Source organism: Octopus sinensis, linkage group LG18 (genome assembly GCF_006345805.1).
Source record: "Octopus sinensis linkage group LG18, ASM634580v1, whole genome shotgun sequence".
NCBI classification, from domain to species: domain Eukaryota; kingdom Metazoa; phylum Mollusca; class Cephalopoda; order Octopoda; family Octopodidae; genus Octopus; species Octopus sinensis.
The window spans coordinates 8,811,234-8,835,540 of NC_043014.1; the positions used below are offsets into that span (position 1 = coordinate 8,811,234).

The 24,307-nt window shown below is 40.4% G+C and overlaps 1 protein-coding gene across 1 annotated transcript in view; it reads left to right on the plus strand.

Moving 5' to 3' along the window:
- The first annotated feature begins 2,988 nt into the window (after nucleotides 1-2,988).
- Nucleotides 2,989-24,307, plus strand: part of LOC115221495 (2,4-dienoyl-CoA reductase, mitochondrial) — a 46,392-nt gene continuing 25,073 nt past the window's right edge. Inside the window, exons 1-7 of the mRNA XM_029791691.2 lie at nucleotides 2,989-3,007; nucleotides 4,057-4,186; nucleotides 7,644-7,855; nucleotides 14,912-14,969; nucleotides 15,635-15,869; nucleotides 17,857-17,956; nucleotides 22,631-22,703. Of these exons, the coding sequence (XP_029647551.1) occupies nucleotides 4,100-4,186; nucleotides 7,644-7,855; nucleotides 14,912-14,969; nucleotides 15,635-15,869; nucleotides 17,857-17,956; nucleotides 22,631-22,703 (765 nt within the window). The 5' untranslated portion in view covers nucleotides 2,989-3,007; nucleotides 4,057-4,099. The remainder of the gene's footprint in view (nucleotides 3,008-4,056; nucleotides 4,187-7,643; nucleotides 7,856-14,911; nucleotides 14,970-15,634; nucleotides 15,870-17,856; nucleotides 17,957-22,630; nucleotides 22,704-24,307) is intronic.

Sequence of the window (24,307 nt, forward strand, 5' to 3'; positions counted from 1 at the left end):
GATCTGGCTCTGCGGAATTCGTTCTGGTATCAACTGAGGGGGAGATATTCAGAGTATTAGAGAAGGCTGTTGTTAATGGCTGTCTCCATCATCTTCGAGTTGTTTGCTGTGAGTGTCATAAGATATGTTGTAAGATCAGAGTGGGCGCCGTTATTGGGAATAGGACACACTGGGCTTGTTTACAAAGATCTGGATATGTCTGTGAAAACAAAGGGAGATTTAGGAGTTTGGAAAGGAAACAAACTGGTTGTGACATGAAACATCAGTAGGTAATGGACGGAACATTGCTAGGACCGGTTATCTCTTGTTTACCTGGTATGTAACAGTGAAGGCGCATGGCTCAGTGGTTAGAGCGTCGAGCTTACGATCGTGAGGTTGTGAGCTCGAATCCTGGCCCGGGCTGCGTGTTGTGTTCTTGAGCAAGACACTTTTTTTCGCGTTGCTCCAGTTCACTCAGCTGTAGAAATGAGTTGCGACGTCACAGGTGCCAAACCGTATCGGCCTTTACCTTTCCTTTGGATAATATCAGTGGCGTGGAGAGGGGAGGCCGGCATGCATGGGCGACTGCTGATCTTCCATAAAACAACCTTGCCCGGACTTGTGCCTGGGAGGGTAACTTCCTAGGTGCAATCCCATGGTCAGTGTCGTGACCAAAGTGGGAGTCTCCGATGTAACGGTATACGGTGGGGACAATTTATGAAGCAAAAACGGGTAGTTTTTTATGGAGATTTACCTAGCTTAGGCATTGAGGAATTACACAAATCGTACAGGAAAATTCGAGGCTTTCTTTGAGTGAATACCGCTTACAGAACCATTGTGTTTGGCAATTAGAAGGAAAAGGGATTCTAGAAAACTGGTGGGATAGACTGCAGGGATTTTTTACAAAGCATAGAGCTAAAGTTCATGTTTGAAATAATGGTCGGTGCTGGTCGAATTTCTAGAATGTGAGAGATTTTTTCCTAAACTTTGTAGAAAGTAAAAGTTTCTCTTCTTACTTTAAGAATGTTATCTTTATATATAAAAGTGAAGTTGTGTGTCTGTCTCCTACGATTTAGATTCCTAACTACTCCCACATTTTGCGGTGCAGTTTAACCCAAACCGGGTATCTTATAGTCGTGATTCATATCGAGCCCTTCTGGGTATTAGCGCGCGTCTACGATGAGTCTACGATTAAAAACAAAATTTACCATCATTTTTTCCATTTTAATGCATTTTTCGCTATTATATAAGGGAAGTAACTCTCTAAAAATGTCTACGATGAGTCTACGATTAAAAAAAAAATTTACCATCATTTTTTCCATTTTAATGCATTTTTCGCTATTATATAAGGGAAGTAACTCTCTAAAAATGTCTACGATTAGTCAACGATTTAAAAAAAATATTACCATCATTTTTTATTCCATTTTTAATGCATTTTTTTGCTATAACTCTCTAAAAATGCTTATATAGTTATTTCCCTTACAAACCCGAGCAACGCCGGGCGATACTGCTAGTTGTATATACGTTTGTGTCCATTATTCGTAAATTCTTTGTTTCTTCTTTATGCTTCAATCATTTGACTGCGACCATTTGACTGCGGTAGTGGCGTAGTGGTTAAGAGCGCAGGCTACTAACCTCAAGATTCCGAGTTCGATTCCAGGCAGTGACCTGAATAATAATAATAATAATAATAATAATATCGAAAAATACCTTAGGAACGAGAGAACCCAGATTCGAAATTTCCCCAAGACACCTGAATAAGGCTGGAGGGAGGCGGCGAGCTGGCAGAAACGTTAACACGCCGGGCGAAATGCTTAGCCATATTTCGTCGGCCGTTATCTGAAGCTTATTGCACCCGTATGCAGAAGTGTTCAATGTTTCTTATATTTCTGGTGAGCTGGCAGAATCGTTAGCACGCCGGGCAAAATGCGTAGTGGTATTTCGCCTGCCGTTACGTTCTGAGTTCAAATTCCGTCGAGGTCGACTTTGCCTTTCATCCTTTCGGTGTCGATAAATTAAGCACCAGTTACGCACTGGGGTCGATATAATCGACTTAATCCGTTTGTCTATCCTTGTTTGTCCTCTCTGTGTTTAGCTCCTTGTGGGTAGTAAAGAAATAGGTATTTTGTCTGCTTTCACGTTCTGGGTTCAAATTCCGCCGAGGTCGACTTTGCCTTTCATCCTTTCGGGGTCGATAAATTAAGTACCATTTGCGTACTGGGGTCGATAAAATCGACTTAATCCGTTTGTCTGTCCTTGTTTGTCCCCTCTGTGTTTAGCCCCTTGTGGGTTGTAAAGAAATAGGTATTTCGTCTGCCTTCACGTTCTGGGTTCAAATTCCGCCGAGGTCGACTTTACTTTTCATCCTTTCGGGGTCGATAAATTAAGTACCAGTTACGCACTGGGGTCGATATAATCGACTTAATCCGTTTGTCTGTCCTTGTTTGTCCTCTCTGTGTTTAGCCCCTTGTGGGTATTAAAGAAATAGAAATAGGTATATCAGCCGAAACGTTGTGTTAACAACAAACAAGATGAGGACAAATATCCGTCGAATGTAAATAATGTAAATAATGTACATAATTCCTCATCTCTTAAATACAGAACTGCAATATTAAAGGTTTGTTTTTTGTAAATTCATTTTGCCAATATTTTTGGTGTTGCCTAAAGTGGAGATAACTCTCGTTTCCCGTAAGCGTCGATGCTGCGATGTTGTAACAACGAATCGATGTTGTTGTTTGGCCCCTGTCGTCCGTAATTATAACATACTTATATCATGTAGCTTGTTGATCCAACGTATGGATGCGAACCACAGATCTGGTGCTACAAACATATCGTAAAATTGTCTTAAAAAGTAAAATTATTAATGAGCACTTGTTGTTGACGTTAATTAACAGAAATTGTATTTATTTAGCAATAACCATCAAAATATTTGTGATATTTAATAATACTGTTAATATTTATTAATACAACGTTTCGGCTGATATACCCTCCCTTGGGGAAATTTCGAACCTGGGTTCTCATTCCTAAGGTATTTTTCGATGTTATTATCATTACTCTCTCTTTACTCTCTTTTACTTGTTTCAGTCATTTTGACTGCGCCCATGCTGGAGCACCGCCTTTTAGTCGAGCAAATCGACCCCGGGACTTATTCTTTGTAAACCCAGTACTTATTCTATCGGTCTCTTTTGCCGAACCGCTAAGTGACGGGGACATAAACACACCAGCATCGGTTGTCAAGCAATGCTAGGGGGACAAACACAAACATACATGCATACACATATATACATATATATACATATATACGACAGGCTTCTTTCAGTTTCCGTCTACCAAATCCACTCACAAGGCTTTGGTCGGCCCGAGGCTATAGAGAAGACACTTGCCCAAGATGCCACGCAGTGAGACTGAACCCGGAACCATGTGGTTGGTAAACAAGCTACTTACCACACAGCCACTCCTGCGCCTATTATTATTTTTATTATTATTATTGTTCCGATCACTGCTTGGAATTGAACTCGGAATCTTGGGGTTAAGAGCCGCCCGGACTAATATTTATAGTCAAGAGTTCCAAATACAGTTTGAATGTCGACTTTTAACAAAATTTTTACTTAAATTTTAACGTGAAATTTTCATACCAAATTTGTCGGGTCTACAAAACAAATAAATATTGATAATTGCTTAAGTAAAAGCAAAAGTAATGCTTCAAAAAAAATTAATTAATTATTTTCAATATTTCTGTATGAATTTCTATGTTAAAGACATAAGCTACCCTAGTGACGGTGTAATGCAAATTAGTTCCTCACAATTGAAATTCCGCTTAAATATCCGATAAGAAAGTCTGAAGTTCACTTGATATTATATTAAATCACTTATTATTGACAAATCAGAATAGATTATAGACCTTTAAAAGTTAAAAGAAAAGGATAAAATATATTCAAACATAGACGTTCATTCGTTATCGCTGATTTTATTGTATACTCCCACCTGCTGATGTAATAAATCCCCACACCGTATTAATCAGGAGTAATACCCCGATCATTAACAATTAATACGATATTATAAAACGTCCTCTTCCAGGCAGCAGTGTTACATGTGGACCAAGAAATAGCAATCTACGACGATGAGTTCTCTTTTGCTGCGTACGAGTCCGTCCCGTTGGATGGCCATTTCTCGGAACTGGAACTTTACAGAACTTCACAAACAACCAGTGAGTAATTGTTTTTCCTGTATGTTGCTGCTGCTGTTGTTGTTGTTGTTGTTGTTTGCTTTTTAGCCCTAGGTCAAACCTGGTCAAGCAGCCCTATGATCAAACGCATTCCAGCAAGGAATAACTAGCACTGGTTCATTCTAACATCAGGCATCGTACTTTTGTTATTTACCTATTTCTTTACTACCCACAAGGGGCTAAACACAGAGAGGACAAACAAGGACAGACATAGGTATTAAGTCGATTACATCGACCCCAGTGCGTAACTGGTACTTAATTTATCGACACCGAAAGGATGAAAGGCAAAGTCGACCTCGGCGGAATTTGAACTCACAACGTAACGGCAGACGAAATACCTATTTCTTTATTACCCACAAGGGGCTAAACACAGGGGACAAACAAGGACAGACATAGGTATTAAGTCGATTACATCGACCCCAGTGCGTAACTGGTACTTAATTTATCGACCCCGAAAGGATGAAAGGCAAAGTCGACCTCGGCGGAATTTGAACTCAGAACGTAGTGGCAGACGAAATACCGTTAAGCACATCGCCCGGCGTGCTAACGTTTCTGCCAGCTCACCGCCTTTACTTTTGTTATTTACCGGTTGTGGATGAGTGGTTAGGGCGTCAGCATCATGATCGTAAGATTGTGGTTTCGATTCCTGGACCGGGCGACGCGTTGTGTTCTTGAGCAAAGCACTTCATTTCACATTGCTCCAGTCCACTCAGCTGACAAAAATGAGTAACGCTGCGATGGACTAGTATCCCGTCCAGCTGGGTGACACATACGCCATAGAAACCGGGAAACCGGGCCCATGAGCCTGGCTAGGCTTTAAAAGGGCGCATATATAGCACCACATAACCTGGTGTCCCTTGTCCTTTTGTAAGACACTAAACCGTGGTTCAAAGACGATTTAGTTATTATTTCTAGCAGTTTCAGAACCCGGGAACTATGGAAGCTCTTCCGAGGCGTTGTTCACGATAGTTATGGCACACACAGTAGAAATCCCCCACTACACGTTTTTACTGTAACCAAACAGTTTGGCACTTCATGATTCTAGCTTCAAATCCTACCAGAACTGCCTTTGCATTCTATCTTACCATTTCCCGATACTTAATTCATTTGGCACTTCGTCCTTTCGTCCCTCCCATAATATTTACAAATACCTATTTCTTTACTACCCACAAGGGGCCAAACACAGAGAGGACAAACAAGGACTGACAAACGGATTAAGTCGATTATATCGACCCCAGTGCGTAACTGGTACTTATTTAATCGACCCCGAAAGGATGAAAGGCAAAGTCGACCCCGGCGGAATTTGAACTCAGAACAGGGCGCTTAGTAATGGTAGGGTGCTTAAGTGCCTTGTATTTCAGTTACGTCCCTTTATTTTCTGTTTGCAAATCGTCCTGGGGTTAACTTTACTTTCCATCTCTAAAGGTGTCTTAGTATTTTATCGAAACCCACGGAAATCAATTTTGCCTTTCATCCTTCACCGCCATCGTCGTCGTCATCATCATCATCATCAGCCTCTTGGCATTACCGTCTCATGTTGAAGGACTTGTAGGGGCCAGTTATCAGGTTTCCACGTCGTATAATTAACCGAGGTCACAACATACCCGTTGGACCCGATGCCTGTCCGCTGCAGGGTTACTCTTTTACGGCTAAGCTAACTGGAGCAATGTGAAACAAATTGTTTTGCTCAAGAACACGATGCACTGCCCAGTCCGAGAACCGAAACCATGATCTTGCGATCGTAAGTGCCAACACCTTGACCACTAGGCCACGAGCTTTCATATCGTTTTTATCCTTCAGGGATCGATAAAATAAAGTACCAGTCAAGTACTAGAGTTGATGATATCAACTAATCCCTTCCCTCTGCCTATATATATATATATATGTGTGTGTGTGTGAGGCGCAATGACCCAGTGGTTAGGACAGCGGACTCGCGGTTGTAGGATCGCGGTTTCGATTCCCAGACCGGGCGTTGTGAGTGTTTATTGAGCGAAAACACCTAAAGCTCCACGAGGCTCCGGCAGGGGGTGGTGGTGATCCCTGCTGTACTCTTTCGCCACAGCTTTCTCTCACTCTTTTTTCTGTTGGCCTGCTCGCTTAGCCAGCAAGGTGGCATCATTTGAAGGCTAAAACAATGCGAAGCGCATTGTGACCAGCGATGTGTAGCAACATCTGATACCCTGGTCGGTCACGGTGAGATATATATATATATATGTATAAAGTCAATAATAAAAGGGTAAAATTAATTAATTATTTAATTATTAATTAATAATTTTACCAAGTAGTGTTCAGTATGTGAAAAGACCATTTATGGTATATTTAAAACATTACGTTATATAATTAGGGTTCAGTAAAAAAAATTTACTTTACCGCACACCGAAATTTTAGAAATAGCAGCCAAAACGTTTAGCTATTTTCTCTACTATAAGAAAAGTCTCCCAGACAATGTATGGAGACTTTTCTTATAGTAGAGGAAATAGCTAAACTTTTTGGCTGCTATTTTTAAAAGTTCGGCGTGTGGTAAAGTAAATTTTTTTACTGAACCCTAATTATATATATATATATATATATATATATATATATATATATATATATATACATACACGTACATACAAATACATCACACAAGCAAACTGACAGATAGATAGGTACACAGACAGAAAATACAATGTTGTGTATGGAAAATAACTAGTGTTATTTAATCCTCTAAAATCTGCAATGTTACTGGTCTATCGTTCACAACTGAGCTATTTCTAATTCATTGCCTGATAAGATTTTTGTAAACCCGTTCAGAGCATACAATACCACAATCAACTCTTCAACCTACATTTTAACCTGACATACTTTTTATTTACATTTAACGGATATTTATAAATATATAGATATAGAACTACACCTTTTACTGTTTTCATTTGTCAACTCTAGGTAGGTAAATTGGACATGGCCCTTGATCCATAATCTATCATTATCATCATCAATATTTAACGTCAGTTTTCCATGCTGGCATGGGTTGGACGGTTTGACTGAGGGCTGGCAAGCCAGAAAGCTGCACCAGGCTCCATTCTGGCATGGGTTGGATGGTTTGACTGAGGGCTGGCAAGCCAGAAGGCTGCACCAGGCTTCAGTCTGGCATGGGTTGGACGGTTTGACTGAGGGCTGGCAAGCCAGAAGGTTGCACCAGGCTCCAGTCTGATTTGGCAATGTTTCTTCAGCTGGATGCTCTTCTTAATGCCAACCACTCCGAGAGAGTGTAGTGGGTGCTTTTTACATGCACCGGCATGAGGGCCAGTCAGGCGGTTACCGGCATCGACCATACTCAAATGATGCTTTTTACGTGCCACCTGCACGGGAGCCAGTCAAGCAGCACTGGCAACGACCACACTCGAATGGTGCTTTTTCTGTCATTCTTGCTTTTTTTTTTTTTTTTTACCATTTCTAGTTACTGTTATCCGAAGTATCGAATGTGGTTTCCAGAGCCCAATATGCTGACCAGCCTCAAGCTAAGTTCTTCCCATCCAAAATCACACCAATGTTACCCAAAGATACTTTCCAAGGTAAAGTCGCTTTCATTACCGGTGGTGGCACTGGTTTGGGGAAAGCCATGGCAACAATGCTATCAGAGCTTGGTGCTGCTGTGGTAATATCTAGCAGGTGAGTAATCTTCAACACCTTTCGTATTCTTTAATAAGCTCTCTTTTATCGTTGTATTTGTATATCCGCTAGTACTACACACCAGCTCTCAATCCATTCACCATTTTCTCAACGTATCAACAATTATATATATTACTCTTTTACTTGTTTCAGTCATTTGACTGCGGCCATGCTGTAGCACCGCCTTTAATCGAGCAACTCGACCCCGGGACTTATTCTTTTGTAAGCCCAGTACTTATTCTATCGGTCTCTTTTACCAAACCGCTAAGTAATGGGGACATAAACACGCCAGCATCGGTTGTCAAGCAATGCTAAGGGGACAAACACAAACATACATGCATACACATATATACATATATACGACAGGCTTCTTTCAGTTTCCGTCTACCAAATCCACTCACAAGGCTTTGGTCTGCCCGAGGCTATAGTAGAAGACACTTGCCCAAGGTGCCACACAGTGGGACTGAACCCGGGACCATGTGGTTGGTAAACAAGCTACTTACCACACAGCCACTCCTGCGCCTATATATACACTTGCGTCGGAAATTAATTAGCACTTCTCAAATTTCTACATTTTCTTAATTTAATTAACTTACTATCAGACATGAACTCGTTTTTAATCAAAAATTTATTAAAACATATCCCAGCACACCACATAATTGTTATTAATCGTGAAATTTAGTCAATATCTTGTTGCTCCTCCTTTGGCAGCAATGACAGCTGCTACGCGGGTCGGCATGCTGTCTATGAGTGCCTGCAGGTACTGTGCAGGGATGGCCCATCATGCAGCAAGAAGTGCCCCAAACAGCTCGTGTCGGTTCCTGTATTGCTGCACATTCAAATCCCTACCCAATCGACTCCAGAGGTTCTCAATAGGGTTCAGGTCAGGTGACTGGCCAGCACGTACTCCTCGCCACCAAAGAGGTATCCCGTACTATCTCAACGTACTTTGCTGCGTTGATGTTGCCTTCGACGGCATAGAGCCGCCCAACACCACTGTAGCTGAACGCCCCTCACACCATCAGACCACCCCCACCATGCTTCATGGTGAGCAAATCAAGGGTGCTAATTAATTTCTGACGGTAGTGTATATATAAAAAATATAAATTAGAGATAAAACCACTATTATGCAACTCAAACTAATTTGGGAAAACAAATTTCCTAATCAATCAGGTGTAACCCTACAGCGTTATATGCATCTACATGTCGTACTTTGGGGTATTATTTATCGTATACTCTTTACTCTTTTACCCTTTTACTTGTTTCAGTCAGTTGACTGCGGCCATGCTGGAGCACCGCCTTTAGTCGAGCAACTCGACCCCGGGACTTATTCTTTGTAAGCCCAGTACTTATTCTATCGGTCTCTTTTGCCGAACCGCTAAGTGACGGGGACGTAAACACACCAGCATCGGTTGTCAAGTGATGCTAGGGGGCCAAACACATACACACAAACACATACACACACACACATATGTATATATACATATACATGACGGGCTTCTTTCAGTTTCCGTCTACCAAATCCACTCACAAGGCTTTGGTCGGCCCGAGGCTATAATAGAAGACACTTGGCCAAGGTGCCACGCATTGGGACTGAACCCGGAACCATGTGGTTGGTAAGCAAGCTACTTACTACACAGCCAATTTCATCATCATCATCATCATCATCATTTAACGTCCGCTTTCCATGCTAGCATGGGTTGGACGGTTCAACTGGGGTCTGGGGAGCCCGAAGGCTGCACCAGGCCAGTCAGATCTGGCAGTGTTTCTACAGCTGGATGCCCTTCCTAACGCCAACCACTCCGAGAGTGCAGTGGGTGATTTTATGTGCCAGACGAGGCTGGCGAATGGCCACGCTCGGATGGTGTTTTTATGTGCCACCGACACAGGTGCAAGACGAAGCTGGCGAACGGCCACGCTCGGATGGTGTTTTTATGTGCCACCGACACAGGTGCCAGACAAGGCTAGCAGACGACCACGCTCGGATGGTGTTTTTATGTTCCACCGACACAGGTGCCAGACGAGGCTGGCGAACGGCCACGCTCAGATGGTGTTTTTATGTGCCACCGACACAGGTGCCAGACAAGGCTAGCAGACGACCACACTCGGATGGTGTTTTTTATGTGCCACCGACACAGGTGCCAGACGAGGCTGGCGAACGGCCACGCTCAGATGGTGTTTTTATGTGCCACCGACACAGGTGCCAGACAAGGCTAGCAGACGACCACGCTCGGATGGTGTTTTTTTATGTGCCACCGACACAGGAGCCAGATTAGGTTGGCGATCGGCCACGATTGGATGGTGATTGTTACGTGCCCACGCATGGAGGCCAGTCAGTGCGGTACTGGCTACGGCCACGTTCGGATGGTTTTTTGTGTGCCACCGGCACTGGTACCACAAAGATACAAATTCCATTGATGTTCATCCATTTTGATTTTGTTTGATTTTCACTTGCCTCAACAGGTCTTCACAAGTGTCACAAGAAGGAAGGTATGCACAGGTGGACTGACTACGTCCCAGGTAGGGGCCACGGGTTATGGCCTGACTAGTCTTGCCGGGTCTTCTCACGCACAGCATACTTCCATAGGTCTCGGTCTCTAGTCATTTCCTTGGTGAGACCTAAAGTTCGTAGGTCGTGCTTCACCACTTCGTCCCAGGTTTTCCTGGGTCTACCTCTTCCACAGGTTCCCTCAACTGCTAGGGTGTAGCACTTTTGCACACAACTATCTTCAGCCATTCTCGTCATATGACCATACCAGCGCAGCCGTCTCTCTTGCACACCACAACTGACGCTTCTTAGGTTCAACTTTTCTCTCAAGGTACTTACACTCTGACAATTATGAACACTGACATTACACATCCATCGGAGCATACTGGCTTCAATTCTTGCGAGCTTACGTATATCCTCAGCAGTCACGGCCCATGTTTCACTACCATGTAGCATGGCTGTACGTACACATGCATCATAAAGTCTGCCTTTTACTCTGAGCGAGAGGCCTTTTGTCACCAGCAGGGGTAAGAGCTCTCTAAACTTTGCCCAGGCTATTCTTACTCTAGCAGTTACACTTTCAGCACACCCCCCCCGCTACTGACTTGGTCTCCTAGGTAGCGGAAGCTATCAACTACTTCTAGTTTGTCTCCCTGGAACGTGGTAGAAGTTGGTCTCTGCACATTTCCAGTGTTTATTTCTCCTGAGCATCTGCCACATACGAAAACTATCTTCCCAGTTAGCCTACCTTTGACATTGCTGCACCTCTTATGTGTCCATAGCTTACACTTGGTGCACCTTATAGAGTTTCTACCTACACCTTTTTTACAGATCGAGCAGGGCCATCTACCTGAAGTCGTTTGTGGTTGGTCCACCTTCCTACTTATTAGACTTTGGTTTTGGCTAGGTTGATTCTAAGGCCCTTCGATTCTAATCCTTGTTTCCACACCTGAAACTTCTCCTCCAGTTCTGATAGTGACTCAGCAATTAGAGCAAGGTCATCAGCATAGAGGAGCTCCCAGGGGCATCCTGTCTTAAATTCTTCCGTTATTGCCTGGAGGACTAGGATAAATAGGAGGGGGCTGAGGACTGAACCTTGGTGGACCCCAACCTCTACCCGGAATTCTTCACTGTACTCGTTGCCAACCCTCACCTTACTAGCAGCGTCTCTGTACATGGCTCGCACAGCTCTCACTAACCATTCATCTATCCCTAGTTTCCTCATTGACCACCAGATAAGGGATCGGGGGACCCTGTCAAAGGCTTTCTCCAAGTCAACAAAAGCCAGGTACAAGGGCTTACCTTTGGCTAGGTATTTCTCCTGCAGCTGTCTTACCAGGAATATAGCATCAGTAGTACTTTTCCCTGGCACGAACCCAAACTGCATATCATCTAAGCTAACTCTCTCTCTAATTAACTGGGCTATAACCCTCTCCGTAACCTTCATTACCTGATCCATCAGCTTGATGCCCCTGTAGTTATTTGTATCTAGGGCATCACCTTTACCTTTGTAGCAGTTGACTATTATGCTGCTACACCAGTCATTGGGTATGACTCCTTCGTGTATCACCTGGTTAACTATACGGGTGACTATGCTATAGCCGACACTACCAGATATTTTGAGCATCTCTGCAGTAATTCCTGATGGTCCTGGGGCTTTTCCTGTCTTCATGCTTCTAATTGCCTTAGCTACCACGGAACTATCAACTCGGATAGCTGGTCCCTCTGTTGGGTCAACATTCGGCAGACTCTCTTTATCCCATTCATTTTCCTCATTCAGCAACCTTTCATAGTGGCGTCTCCAAGCTTCTCTCTTTGCATCCTCATTTAGCGCAAGTGAACCATCCTCCATGCGAACACATTTCTCTCCCACCACATCACGATTCTCTCTCACACACTGTCTTGCAACACGAAATACCTCAAGTCTTTCATCCTCACGGCGCAGGACATTGGCAAATTTTCTCTTATCTGCTTCCCCTCTGGCTAGATAGACCTGTCTCCTAGCTTCCCTTCTGGCAGTCTGATACACTTCCCTGCTACCACCGTTCTTCCAGGCCTTCCAAGCCTGTTTCTTTTGTCTAATAGCCCTGTCAACAATATTGTTCCACCACCACGTTATTTTGGGTCTTAAGGGGACTTCGCACCAGCCACAGATCTGGTCAGCGGCTTTATTTATCTATAAATATACAAAGTATCTGATAAAAGTCAGTATTCAGTTTCGGTGGGATTAATCAATATGTGAGTATTCTATTTGAGATAATACAGAAATAACCTAATGGGTATATCTTACAGTAAACTCATGGTATCAGTTTGCACATCATGAAATAACACTTAAAGTGTTATTTCATGATGTGCAAACTGATATCATGTGTTTACTCTAAGATATACCCATTAGGTTATTTCTGTATTATCTCAAATAGAATACCTGTATATCAATTAATCCCAAAAAATTGAATATATATATATATCTGTGTATTATTTTATTCTTTTATTTGTTTTTCAGTCATTTGACTGGCCATGCTGGAGCCCCACCTTTAGTTATATATATATATATATATATATATATATATATATATATATAATAAATATTAGGGAATAAATCCAAATTTACAGGGAAAAAAATCAGATTTAGGATTAAATCCAATTTATAGTAAAATATTATATAATTCATAATTTGAAACTGACTTGAAAATGGAAGTCCACCTGAAGATTGTCAATCAGGACAAGAAACAATTGTAGTGGCGTTTTTTTTTGACTTTTTATTAAAATTTTATGTATTGATTAAGTCTTTCCTTGTTTGTTTTGCAAAATAGTGGTTTTGTCTCTAATAATATTATATATATATATATATATATATATATATAAAAAACACCATCCGAGCGTGGCCGTTTGCCAGCCTCGTCTGGCACCTGTGTCGGTGGCACATAAAATCACCCACTACACTCTCGGAGTGGTTGGCGTTAGGAAGGGCATCCAGCTGTAGAAACACTGCCAGATCTGACTGGACTGGTGCAGCTTTCGGGCTCCCCAGACCCCAGTTGAACCGTCCAACCCATGCTAGCATGGAAAGCGGACGTTAAATGATGATGATGATGATGATGATGATATATATATATATATATATATATATAACTAAAGGTGTATATATCTTTTGCTGAACTGGTAAGTTACGGGGACATAAACACACCAGCATCGGTTGTCAAGCAATGTTGAGGGGACAAACACAGACACACAAACACGCACACACATATATATACATATATATATATATATATAAAAATACAAAATGGGACAAGAACGCAAAACATCAAGATAGACGATACAAAAAACACGGACGGGACATTCGAAGCCTTTAATCTTCAGTCAAGAACCGGATCATCCTTGCAATTTCGGCTGATTAATCTTAAGATTGCTCCAATTAGGCCAACCCCAAGGAAAAACTAAGCTAAGAGCATTAGATTCCTTGGAAAAAAGCAAAGAGTGTATATGAAACAAGGACAGGAAAACAGATGATGTTACACGAATATAAATACAAAAATAATACAAAAAAACCATATATATATATATGACGGGCGTCCACTCACAAGGCTTTGGTCGGCCCGAGGCTATAGTAGAAGACACTTGGCCAAGGTGCCATGCAGTGGGACTTGACCCGGACCCATGTGGTTGATAAGCAAGCTACTTACCACACAGCCTTTTTAATCATATCTAATGTGCCTACTATGATAGGAATTGTTTCTGTTTTTAGACTCCACTTTCTGGTTACCTCTATTTCCAGGTCTTTGTATTTTGATAGTTTCTCCATTTCTTTTAGAAAAACATTGTCACCTGTTGGTATTGATACATCGACTAGAAAGCATTTTTATTATTATTATTTATTTATTTATTTATTTATAGTAAGGCGGTGAGCTGGCAGAATTGTTAGCACGCTGGACAAAATGCTTAGCACCATTTCATCCGTCTTTATATTCTGCCGAGGTGGACTTTGCCTTTCATCTTTTCATGGTCAGTCAAACAAGTACCTACTTCTTTACTACCCACAAGGGGCTAAACACAGTGGGGCAAACAAGGAGAGACAAACGGATTAAGTCAATTACATCGACCCCAGTGCGTAACTGGTACTTCATTTATCGGCCCCGAAAGGATGAAAGGCAAAGTCAACCTCGGTGGAATTTGAACTTAGAACGTAGCAGCAGACGAAATACCTATTTCTTTACTACTCACAAGGGGCTAAACACAGAGAGGACAAACAAGGACAGACAAATGGATTAAGTCGATTACATCGACCTCAGTGCGTAACTGGTACTTATTTAATCGACCCCGAAAGGATGAAAGGCAAAGTCAACCTCAGCAGAATTTGAACTTAGAACGTAACAGCAGACGAAATACTGCTAAGCATTTCGCCTGGTGTGCTAACAATTCTGCCAGCTCGCCGCCTTAAACAAGTCAAAGAAATATCAGTTGTGTAAGGGGCTCGATGTCATCAACTTACCTTCTCCCTAAAAAGTTCACACCTTGTGCCTCTAATGAAAAAGATAATTAATTTTAGATTTTCATTTTACTTGCAGAAACCTGGAGGTTCTAAACAAGGCGGCTGATGAAATCTCTCAGAAAACTGGCAACACTGTAATATGATTTCTCTTTTGTTATTCTATGTCTTCATTTGACGTTCTCATGTTGCAGTATGTGGAAGATTTAGGGGTCATTGTCTCTGCCATAAATTAATCCTTTACCCTTCAAATTAATCTGTCAAATGTAAAGCTAATCTGCTCACATTGTTTTGAATTAATTATGTATTATCTCATAGCTTTAACCCTTTCATTACTGTATTTATTTTGAGATGTTCTGTTTCTTTCCATTACTTTAAAAATAACAAAGAATTTAGTAAAATAACTTAGTTATCATTCAGCTGGTGTTAGGAAAAGTAAAAATTTTGCATTATGTAGCTTGTTATTCTCTTTAAGTGAACAATTTTCTGGTTGAAATACACCGAAAAATGGAGACACAGCAGTCAAAAAATTGTAAAAAAATAGGGATTTTCATAGACAAAAAGCACCATTTTGATTTTAATAATTTTTGGTGTTAACATGGTCCGATTTGAATTTTTTCTTCTACGGAAGGAAGAGCAAGCCTTTTTCTATCATACTCTCAATTTTGGTCAACTTGCGCCGCAGGGTCTCGGAGGAGATGGTTTTAGTTGAAGGCTACCAAACCTGCCATACACAGACAACTTCAGCTTTATATATAGAGAGAGATTTGCTGAAAACTTGCATTTCTATGTATTTCTTCAGGTCCTTCCCATCGCTGCAGATGTCCGGGACATAGAAGCCATCCAAGGTGCTGTCGACAAATGCGAACATTCATTCGGTCTCCCCAACATTATTATCAACAACGCTGCCGGCAACTTTATATCGCCAACAGAACGACTTTCTGCTAATGCTTGGAAGACCATCACAGACATCGTATTAAATGGAACTGCCAATGTGACTCTGGAAATTGGTAAACGACTCATTGAAGCCAAACAAGGTAAACTAATAACAATATGTCTTTGGGATTTCCTGAATATTTTGTCTGGATTTTTTATGGATTTTATCAACATGTCTGGAGAAAATAGTATCTATTGGGTTGTGCCGGTGGCACATAAAAAGAACCATCCGAACATGGCCGATGCCAGCGCCGCCTTGGCTGGCTTCCGTGCCAGTGGCACGTTAAAAGCGCCAACCAATCGTGGCCGATGCCAGACTCCCCTGGCACCTGTGCCGGTGGCACATGAAAAGCACCCACTCTACTCGCGGAGTGGTTGACGTTAGGAAGGGCATCCAGCTGTAGAAACACTGCCAGATCAGACCGGAGCCTGGTGCGGCCCCTGGCTTCCCAGACCCCGGTCGAACCGTCCAACCCGTGCTAGCGCGGAAAACGGAGGTTAAACGATGATGATGATTTGGTTTTTACCTTTTATTTTAATCTTTATTTTTCATCAGCAATTCTAACAAATCAGTCTGTGATATATTCTTCTTCTTTGTTCACAAATTCTTGCCAACATTCCACTGGCTTAACCCTTTCATTATTATATTTCTGTTGAGATGCTCTATGTTTCTTTTAATTAATTGTAAAAATAACAAAGAATTTAGTAAAATAATTTAGTTATCTATAAGCTAGTGTTAGGAACATAAATTGTGACTAAAGTTTGGAGGAAGATTTTAATTCAAAACTTATGGAAACAAGACATTTGTACTACAGAGCCAGAGGCGGTTTCAGCCAGGTTGGTATCAAAAGGGTTAAGAATTGTTTCTCTATTATTTATTTTAACCCTTTTGTTACCATATTTCTGTTGAGATGCTCTTTCTTTCAATTAATTTTAAATATAACAAAGAATTTAGTAAAATAACTTCGTTATCATTCAGATAGTGTTAGCAACATAAATTGTGACTAAGGTTTGGTGAAAGATTTTAATTCAAAACTTATGAAAACAAGACATTTGTACTCCGAACCAGAGGTGGTTTCAGCCAGGTTGGTATTGAAAAGATTAAGAATTGTTTCTCTATTATATATTTTAACCCTTTTGTTACCATATTTCTGTTGAGATGCTCTGTGTTTCTTTCAATTAATTTTAAATATAACAAAGAATTTAGTAAAATAACTTAGTTATCATTAAGCTAGTGTTAAGAACATAAATTGTGACTAACGTTTGTGGAAGATTTTAATTTAAATCTTATGAAAGAAAGATATTTGTACTCAGAGCCAGAACCAGTTTCAGCCAAATTGGTAATGAAAGGGTTAAAGGCAGTGAGCTGGCAGAATCGCTTCCATACTGGTAAAAAAAGTTTAGCAACATTTCTTCCAACCTTACATTCTGAGTTCAAATATTGCCAGAGTCAACTATGCTTTTTGGCCTATCAGGGTCGATAAACAAGTACCAGTTATGCACAATGTGTCGTTGTAATCAACTTGCCCCCCACCCTCGAAATTGCTGGCCTTGTGCCATAATTTAAAGCCAATATTCCACCAGCTTGTCAATGCCTCAATGGTAGAAATTACCTGGTCTTCAGTCAAAGAATTCATCAAGTCACATTTTCAGCTTCGTGTCTTTGTTGAAGAAAATGCCTTTCCAATTGATGGACACCACAAAAGGCAATAATATCCTCTGGCCTACAGTGTCTCAGAAGGTTTGTGACCCTGCTGGGTCTGGGGCCACTTACAAAAGCATCCAGTTCATACTGTAAAGTGGTTGGCATTTGGAAAGGCATCCAGCCGTAAAAATCATGGCAGAACTGACCTCGATTGTGCTGGTACAACTTAAAAAGCACACAGTCCACTCTGTGGGTTGGTTGGTGTTAGGAAGGGCATCAGACTATAAAAACTTTGCCAAAACAGACACCGAAGCCTGGTTGCAGGCTCCTGCCTGGACGCATCCTGTCAAACCATCCAACCCATGCCAGCATGGAAGGAGGACATTAACTGATGATGATGATGAATTCTTAAGGGTTTTTCTTTGTTTTATTTTTCATGTTAGCTGCTGCTTTCCTGTCCATCACAACGATTTATACGATGAGCGGTTCAGGGTTTGTGGTGCCAAGTGCTTCTGCCAAGTCTGGAGTTGAAACTCTTAGCTTGTAAGACATTTTTATTCGTCTCTTTTAAATATGTCTTTAATTGTGTGTGTGTTTGTGTGTGCATTTTTCATCTCTTATATCCACAGTCATTGAACTGTGGCCATGCTGGTGCGCCGCCTTAAATGGTTTACTCAAATGAATCAATCCCAATACTTACTTTTTTTTTAGTCTGATCCTTATTCTATGGATTCCTTTTGCTGAACTGCTAAGTCACAAGAACATAAATGAAGCAAAACTGGTTGTCAAGAGGTAGTCAAGAACCAGCACAATCGCGAGGGGACACACACACACGTGTGTGTATCTATGTATACCATATTTTAACGTGTATAAGGAACCTGCTAACTTTTTTTGGCTTAAAATTTAGAAAAAAGGGTTTGTAAGGGATTATAATATTATCCATGTATAAGAAACCCCCATATTTTTTTAACCTAATTTTTGGCAAAAATCTGTTCCTTATACACATTAAAATATGATAAATATATATTGGGTTAGAACAAAAGTCTCCACTGGTCTTCTAAATAAAATTCAAAATCAATATTCAGATATATACACATACCTTTATTAAACCCAGTATGTTCCATTTTGTTCTGCTCCCTCAGAGTTTCTAATTTTTTACCTTTGGACCCCTTTGATTGTTATTTTACTAGGATGGACCCTCTCAGTCATCAAATATTAGAAAAAAGAGAAAAATCAATTTTTTTTTCTATAATTGAATATTATTAGGAATTTGTAAAAAATTTTTAAAGGTATTTTGTGCATTATAGAAATATAACCAATTTAATGCAGATAAATCTTAACTACAAAATCTTATAAGGACCCCTGGATTCCCAAGGGGCTGGAACAACATGAAATGAAGTGTTTTGCTCAAGAACACATCATACTGCCCAATCTGGGAATCAAATACTTGATCTAGTGATCATTGTCTTAAATTTATATATATATATCTTATATAAAACCCGTTCTGTTTGTATGTCTGTCTTCTCGGATCTCGGGCATCCGGCATCTGATTGCGTTCAAATTTGATATGTAGATACCAACAGTATCAGGGCATGTACAAATCTTGAAAAAATTACAAACATCGATTCCAGGTGAGAATGCGATCGTCAACCTGTACATAACTGCACCTTCCATTTTTTGTTGTTTTTGTACTGCTTAAAGGCACGTTTCTTTCCTGCCAAGCTTACTGTTTAAACCATGTTTGTGTTCTCCCAGTCAACAGCCTTAGCATTATTGGTACTTTAAACTCTTCGGTTGCATATTTGTGTGGATAAAATCATTTTTCTTTGGAATAGCAAAAAAGTCTATCTTTATTTCTTCTTTTGCTGGTGTCTCAAATTTAGGTTAAATCAGTGTTTCTTAAAGCGGGGGTGCATATGGGACGGTCGGACAAGTTTTAAGAAAATTTGGTTTAAATGTTAGACAACTCAGCACCGTCTATTGGACGAGGGGTATTTTGCTCGTGTATATATATATATATATATGAAAACATTACTTTATATAATTTAGGGTTCAGCAGAAAAATTTGCTTCACCACATACCGAACTTTTAGAAATATATATATATACTTACGGTAGAGATGTGGTTGTGTGGTCAAAAAATGTTGCTTCCCAACCGCAAAATGTTGCAGCAGAACTCATTTTCACCTCAATAGACGTCATTGATTGGTTGAAATTGCCGAAATGCAAGACATTAAACAACAAATATGTTACAAACTATAGAATTTTTCTCAAGAAAGCCAAGAGAAAAAGATGTTTTATAAACACATTCTACCAGTATACGAAGTTTAAAATTTTTTAGCTACATAGAAATTATTTTAAAAATCTGCCGGTCAAAGCGAAAAGATCCAGGTTCAGTACCACTGTGCAAGCGTCTTCTATTATAGCCTGAGACGAATTTGGTGCTATTTTTAGCGTTCAGCGACTCGGTTCATTAGTTTGACTATGAATGCATGACTGAATGCTGGATGCTCTTCCTGTCTTATAACACGTTTTAAAGCTCTACCTCCGGATTGTGTCAATTATCGTTACATCTACCATTTGGTATAATCAAGGGAAGTATATTTCTTTATTTACCTATAAAAAGGTTTACACAGAGGGGACGTTACAAGGACAGAGAAAGGACATGTAGTGTACAAACACGCTTCTTATATACGAGATGAAAAGACGAAAATCAAGGGAAGCAATTCATAACAAACTAAAGGGACGTAATTTATAACTTCTTAAATGCTTTGTTAATAATTATCTTCCTTACATTTTTAGGAATTAATTGCAGCGTGGAAGGTGTTTGTAAGCCATTTAAGAAACACACAAAAGCTGTTAGATTCACTTCAACATTTAAGTTTAAGAGATGCAGCACGGATTTTTGTCAGTGAATAGGTCGCGGTCTTAAAGCGACGAAAATATTTTGGCAAATTAAACTTAAATGTTGAAGTGAATCGAACGGTTTTTGTGTGTTTCTTAAATGGCTTACAAACACCTTCCACGCTGCAATTGTTTTCGTTTCAGCACACGATCTCAGATCAAGTCACTTGCTATGCAAGTACATCTCCGTAATTTTTAGGAATCTTTTTCGGTTTTTTTCTCTTTTTTTATATTTTACTTTGATTCAGTCGTTGGACTTCGATAGAAGACTTTTGGTCGAACAAATCGACCCCAGTGATTATTTTCTTAAAATTGGTGCTCAGTTTCTGTTGCCGAACCGTAAGTCAACGATGATGCAAACAAGAATGGTTGTCAAATGATGCTGTTGGCCAAACACGGGGCGGCGAGCTGGCAGAAACGTTAGCACGCCGGGCGAAATGCATAGCCGTATTTCATCTGCCGTTACATTCTGAGTTCAAATTCCGCCGAAGTTGACTTTGCTTTGCATCCTTCCGGGGTCGATAAATTAAGTACCAGATACGCACTGGGGTCGATGTAATCAACTTAATCCCTTTGTCTATCCTTGTTTGTCCCCCTCTGTGTTTAGCCCCTTGTGTGTAGTAAAGAAATAGGTATTTCGTGTGCTGTTACGTTCTGATTTCAAATTCCGCCGAGGTCGACTTTGCTTTTCATCCTTTCGGAGTCGATTAAATAAGTACCAGTTACACACTGGGGTCGATGTAATCAACTTAATCCCTTTGTCTATCCTTGTTTGCCCCCTCTGTGTTTAGCCCCTTGTGGGTAATAAAGAAATAGGTGTTGGCCAAACACTGACGCACACAAGATACACACATTCACGTGTTCCATAAATTTGTTTAAGGGACATGTTTGGAATATGCCAATAAATCTCCTATTCCATTATGACGGCCACAGTCTAATGATGCCGACTGGTAGACTAGTTTTTCGGGGTCGCAACAAGCTGTACCGATATAATTTAGGATTAATATAAGAATAATAACAATCAATCTTGGATGGAATTTATAATAACCATTTAATGCATCGCTATGCGTTTCCACAAATCACGTCTCTTAAGATCACAGTCCATATTCCTTGGTTGATTATAGTGTAGTCCGTAGCATCCGTGGGCATCAGGTGGATCATCTTTACGGATACATTAATGGATGTTTAACAGAGGGTTGTTTGGCAAGACTTCTGCCTATCCCCCACCCACCCAAAAAACACCTTTTTTTTTTTTTTACACAAACCCCACTTTTCGGCTACGAGGAATACAAATCTGCAAAAAAATTGACAAAAATCGGCATTTTTAAATTACCACCCCCACCTCACCCTCATTTCCTTTTTTTTTTTTTTTCTTGCAAAATATGTGGAAAAATACAGAGATTTTGATCCTGAAAAAAATTTACAAAAATTTTTGTAAAATCTTTTTTAATAATTTTTTTTTTTTAACTATGCGGGAAAATACAGACGTAATGATTCAGACAAAAATTTTAAAGCATTTTTGTAGTTACGGTTAGGGTTAGGATTTTAGAGCTTTAGGGTTAGTATTGAGGAGAAAAGTCAAAATTGAAGAATTTGGGGATGGAGAAAGGGGGTGGAAATTTCACAATGCTCATTTTTGGCAATTTTCCAGAACCTCGGTATCTGAAAACGGGTCTTTGGCAAAAAAAATTTTTATTTAATTAACAAACTTGGGAGAAGATGGGTGGGAGGACACGGGCGGAAGTCTTTTATCCCATTTGCCCTGTGCAAACGTTGGTTCAGTTATGTGGGTATTTCTATGTGTATTTTATGGGGAGGAGGGGAAAATGATGGAAAGAGAAGAATGAATGGTGGTTATATAGGGACAGGGGTGCATGCTTGTGCATGTGTGCGTGGTTGTTGGACTTATTTTGCTGTTCAGTCTGCAAATGTCAAGGATGGGTCATACATATGTGTCTGTCTGTCTGTACCCCATCAACGCTTGACAACTGGTGTTGGTTTGTTTACATCCTCATAACTTAGCAGTTTGGTAAAAGAGACTGGTAGAATAAGTACCAGGCTTTAAAAAAAAATAATAAGTCCTAGGGTCGATTTGTTTGACTAAACCCTTCAGGGCAGTGCCCCAACATGGCCACAGTCCAATGCCTGAAACAACTAAAACAAAGAATTATGTCAATACACAAAGCCATTATACAATAAACCACAAAACCTGTTGAAAACTTTTTTGGTTAAACTTCATGTTTTAATCATGTTCACTTTGTTGGTTCGAAATTGATATCCCAAATTCTTGAATTTCTCTCAATTTTGTATTTAGGTCTCTAGCATCTGAATGGGGTCGCTATGGATTAAGGTTTAATTGTATTGCACCAGGGCCTATTGAAACTAAGGTAAGTAATTCTTTTTGATTATCATGTTCACTAGATCAGCAGTTCTTGACCATTTTCTATCTATGGACCCATTTGGTTACTATTTTGTTCTTGTGGACCCCACCATAGCCATTCGGAGTTTAAAGACTAGTTTTGTAGAAATGTCTTTCAAAATTCCTGTTTTGTTTTTGCACACATTAACTTTTGTAGGTTGAACCATGGAAAATGTTAGAGAAAGAAACCCAGCTGTTTCTTGCAATTCATACCAATACATACATCTAAAGCAGGGGTTCTCAACCGTTTATCTATGGATCCCTTTGATTACTAATTTATTCTTGTGGACCCCCAAAGCCATCTGATGTTTAAAGAAATTTCTTTCAACATTCCAAATTTGTTTTTCCACACATTAACTTGTGTAAGCTTAACTATGTAAAATGTTAGAAAAAGAAACCCATCTGTTTCTTGTAATACACTACATACATCTAAAAGTAGGGATCCTCAACCATTTTTGTCTTTGGGCCCCTTTGATTACTATTTTATTCTGGTGGACCCTTGTAGCCATTCAATGTTTAAAGACTAGTTTTATAGAAACTTCTTTCCAAATTCCTATTTTATTTTCCACACCTTAACTTTTGTAGGTTGAAGCATGTAAAATGTTAGAGAAAGAAACCCAGCATACATCTAAAGCATGGGTTCTCAACCCAACCATTTTTCATCTGTGGAACCCTTTGACTACTATCTTATTCTGGTGGACCCCACCATAGCCATTTGATGTTTAAAAACTAGTTTTATAGAAGCTTCTTTCAAAATTCTTATTTTGTTTTTCACACATTAATTTGTGTAGGTTGAACTATGTAAAATGTTAGAGAAAGAAACCCAGCTGTTTCTTGCAATACATATATCATCATCATCATCGTTTAACGTCCGCTTTCCATGCTGGCATGGGTTGTACTGTTTGACTGAGGACTGGTGAGCCAGAGGCTGCACCAGGCTCCAATCTTGATCTGGCGGAGTTTCTACAGCTGGATGCCTTTCCTAAAGCCAACCAATCCGAGAGTGTAGTAGGTGCTTTTACATACCACTGGCACGAGGGCCAGTCAGGCGGTTCTGGCAACAACCACACTCAAATGATGTTTTTACATGCCACCTGCACGGGAGCCAGTCCGGCAGCACTGGTAACGACCATGCTCAAATGTTGTTTTCACATACCACCGGCACATGTACTAAATAAAAATTTCACTTGCCTTAAACTATTACTGTGGATCTCCACTTTACCATTTTACTTGCATGTGGCTTAGTGGTTGGGGTGCTGGACTCATAATCGTAAAATTGTGATTTCGATTCCTGGACCAGGTGACACATTGTGTTCTTGAGCAAGACACTTCATTTCACATTGTTCCAAGCCACTCCACTGGCAGAAATGAGTAATCCTACGATGGACCACTGTCCTGTCCAGGTGGGGAGTATATATATATATATACCTTGGGAAACTGGGAAACCGGCCCTATGAGTCAGTACAACTCAGGAAGGAACTTCAGTGGAGTCACGTGGTTTAGTGGTTTGGGTGTTGGACTCATGATCACAAGATTGTGGTTTCAACTCCTGGATCAGGCAATGCATTGTGT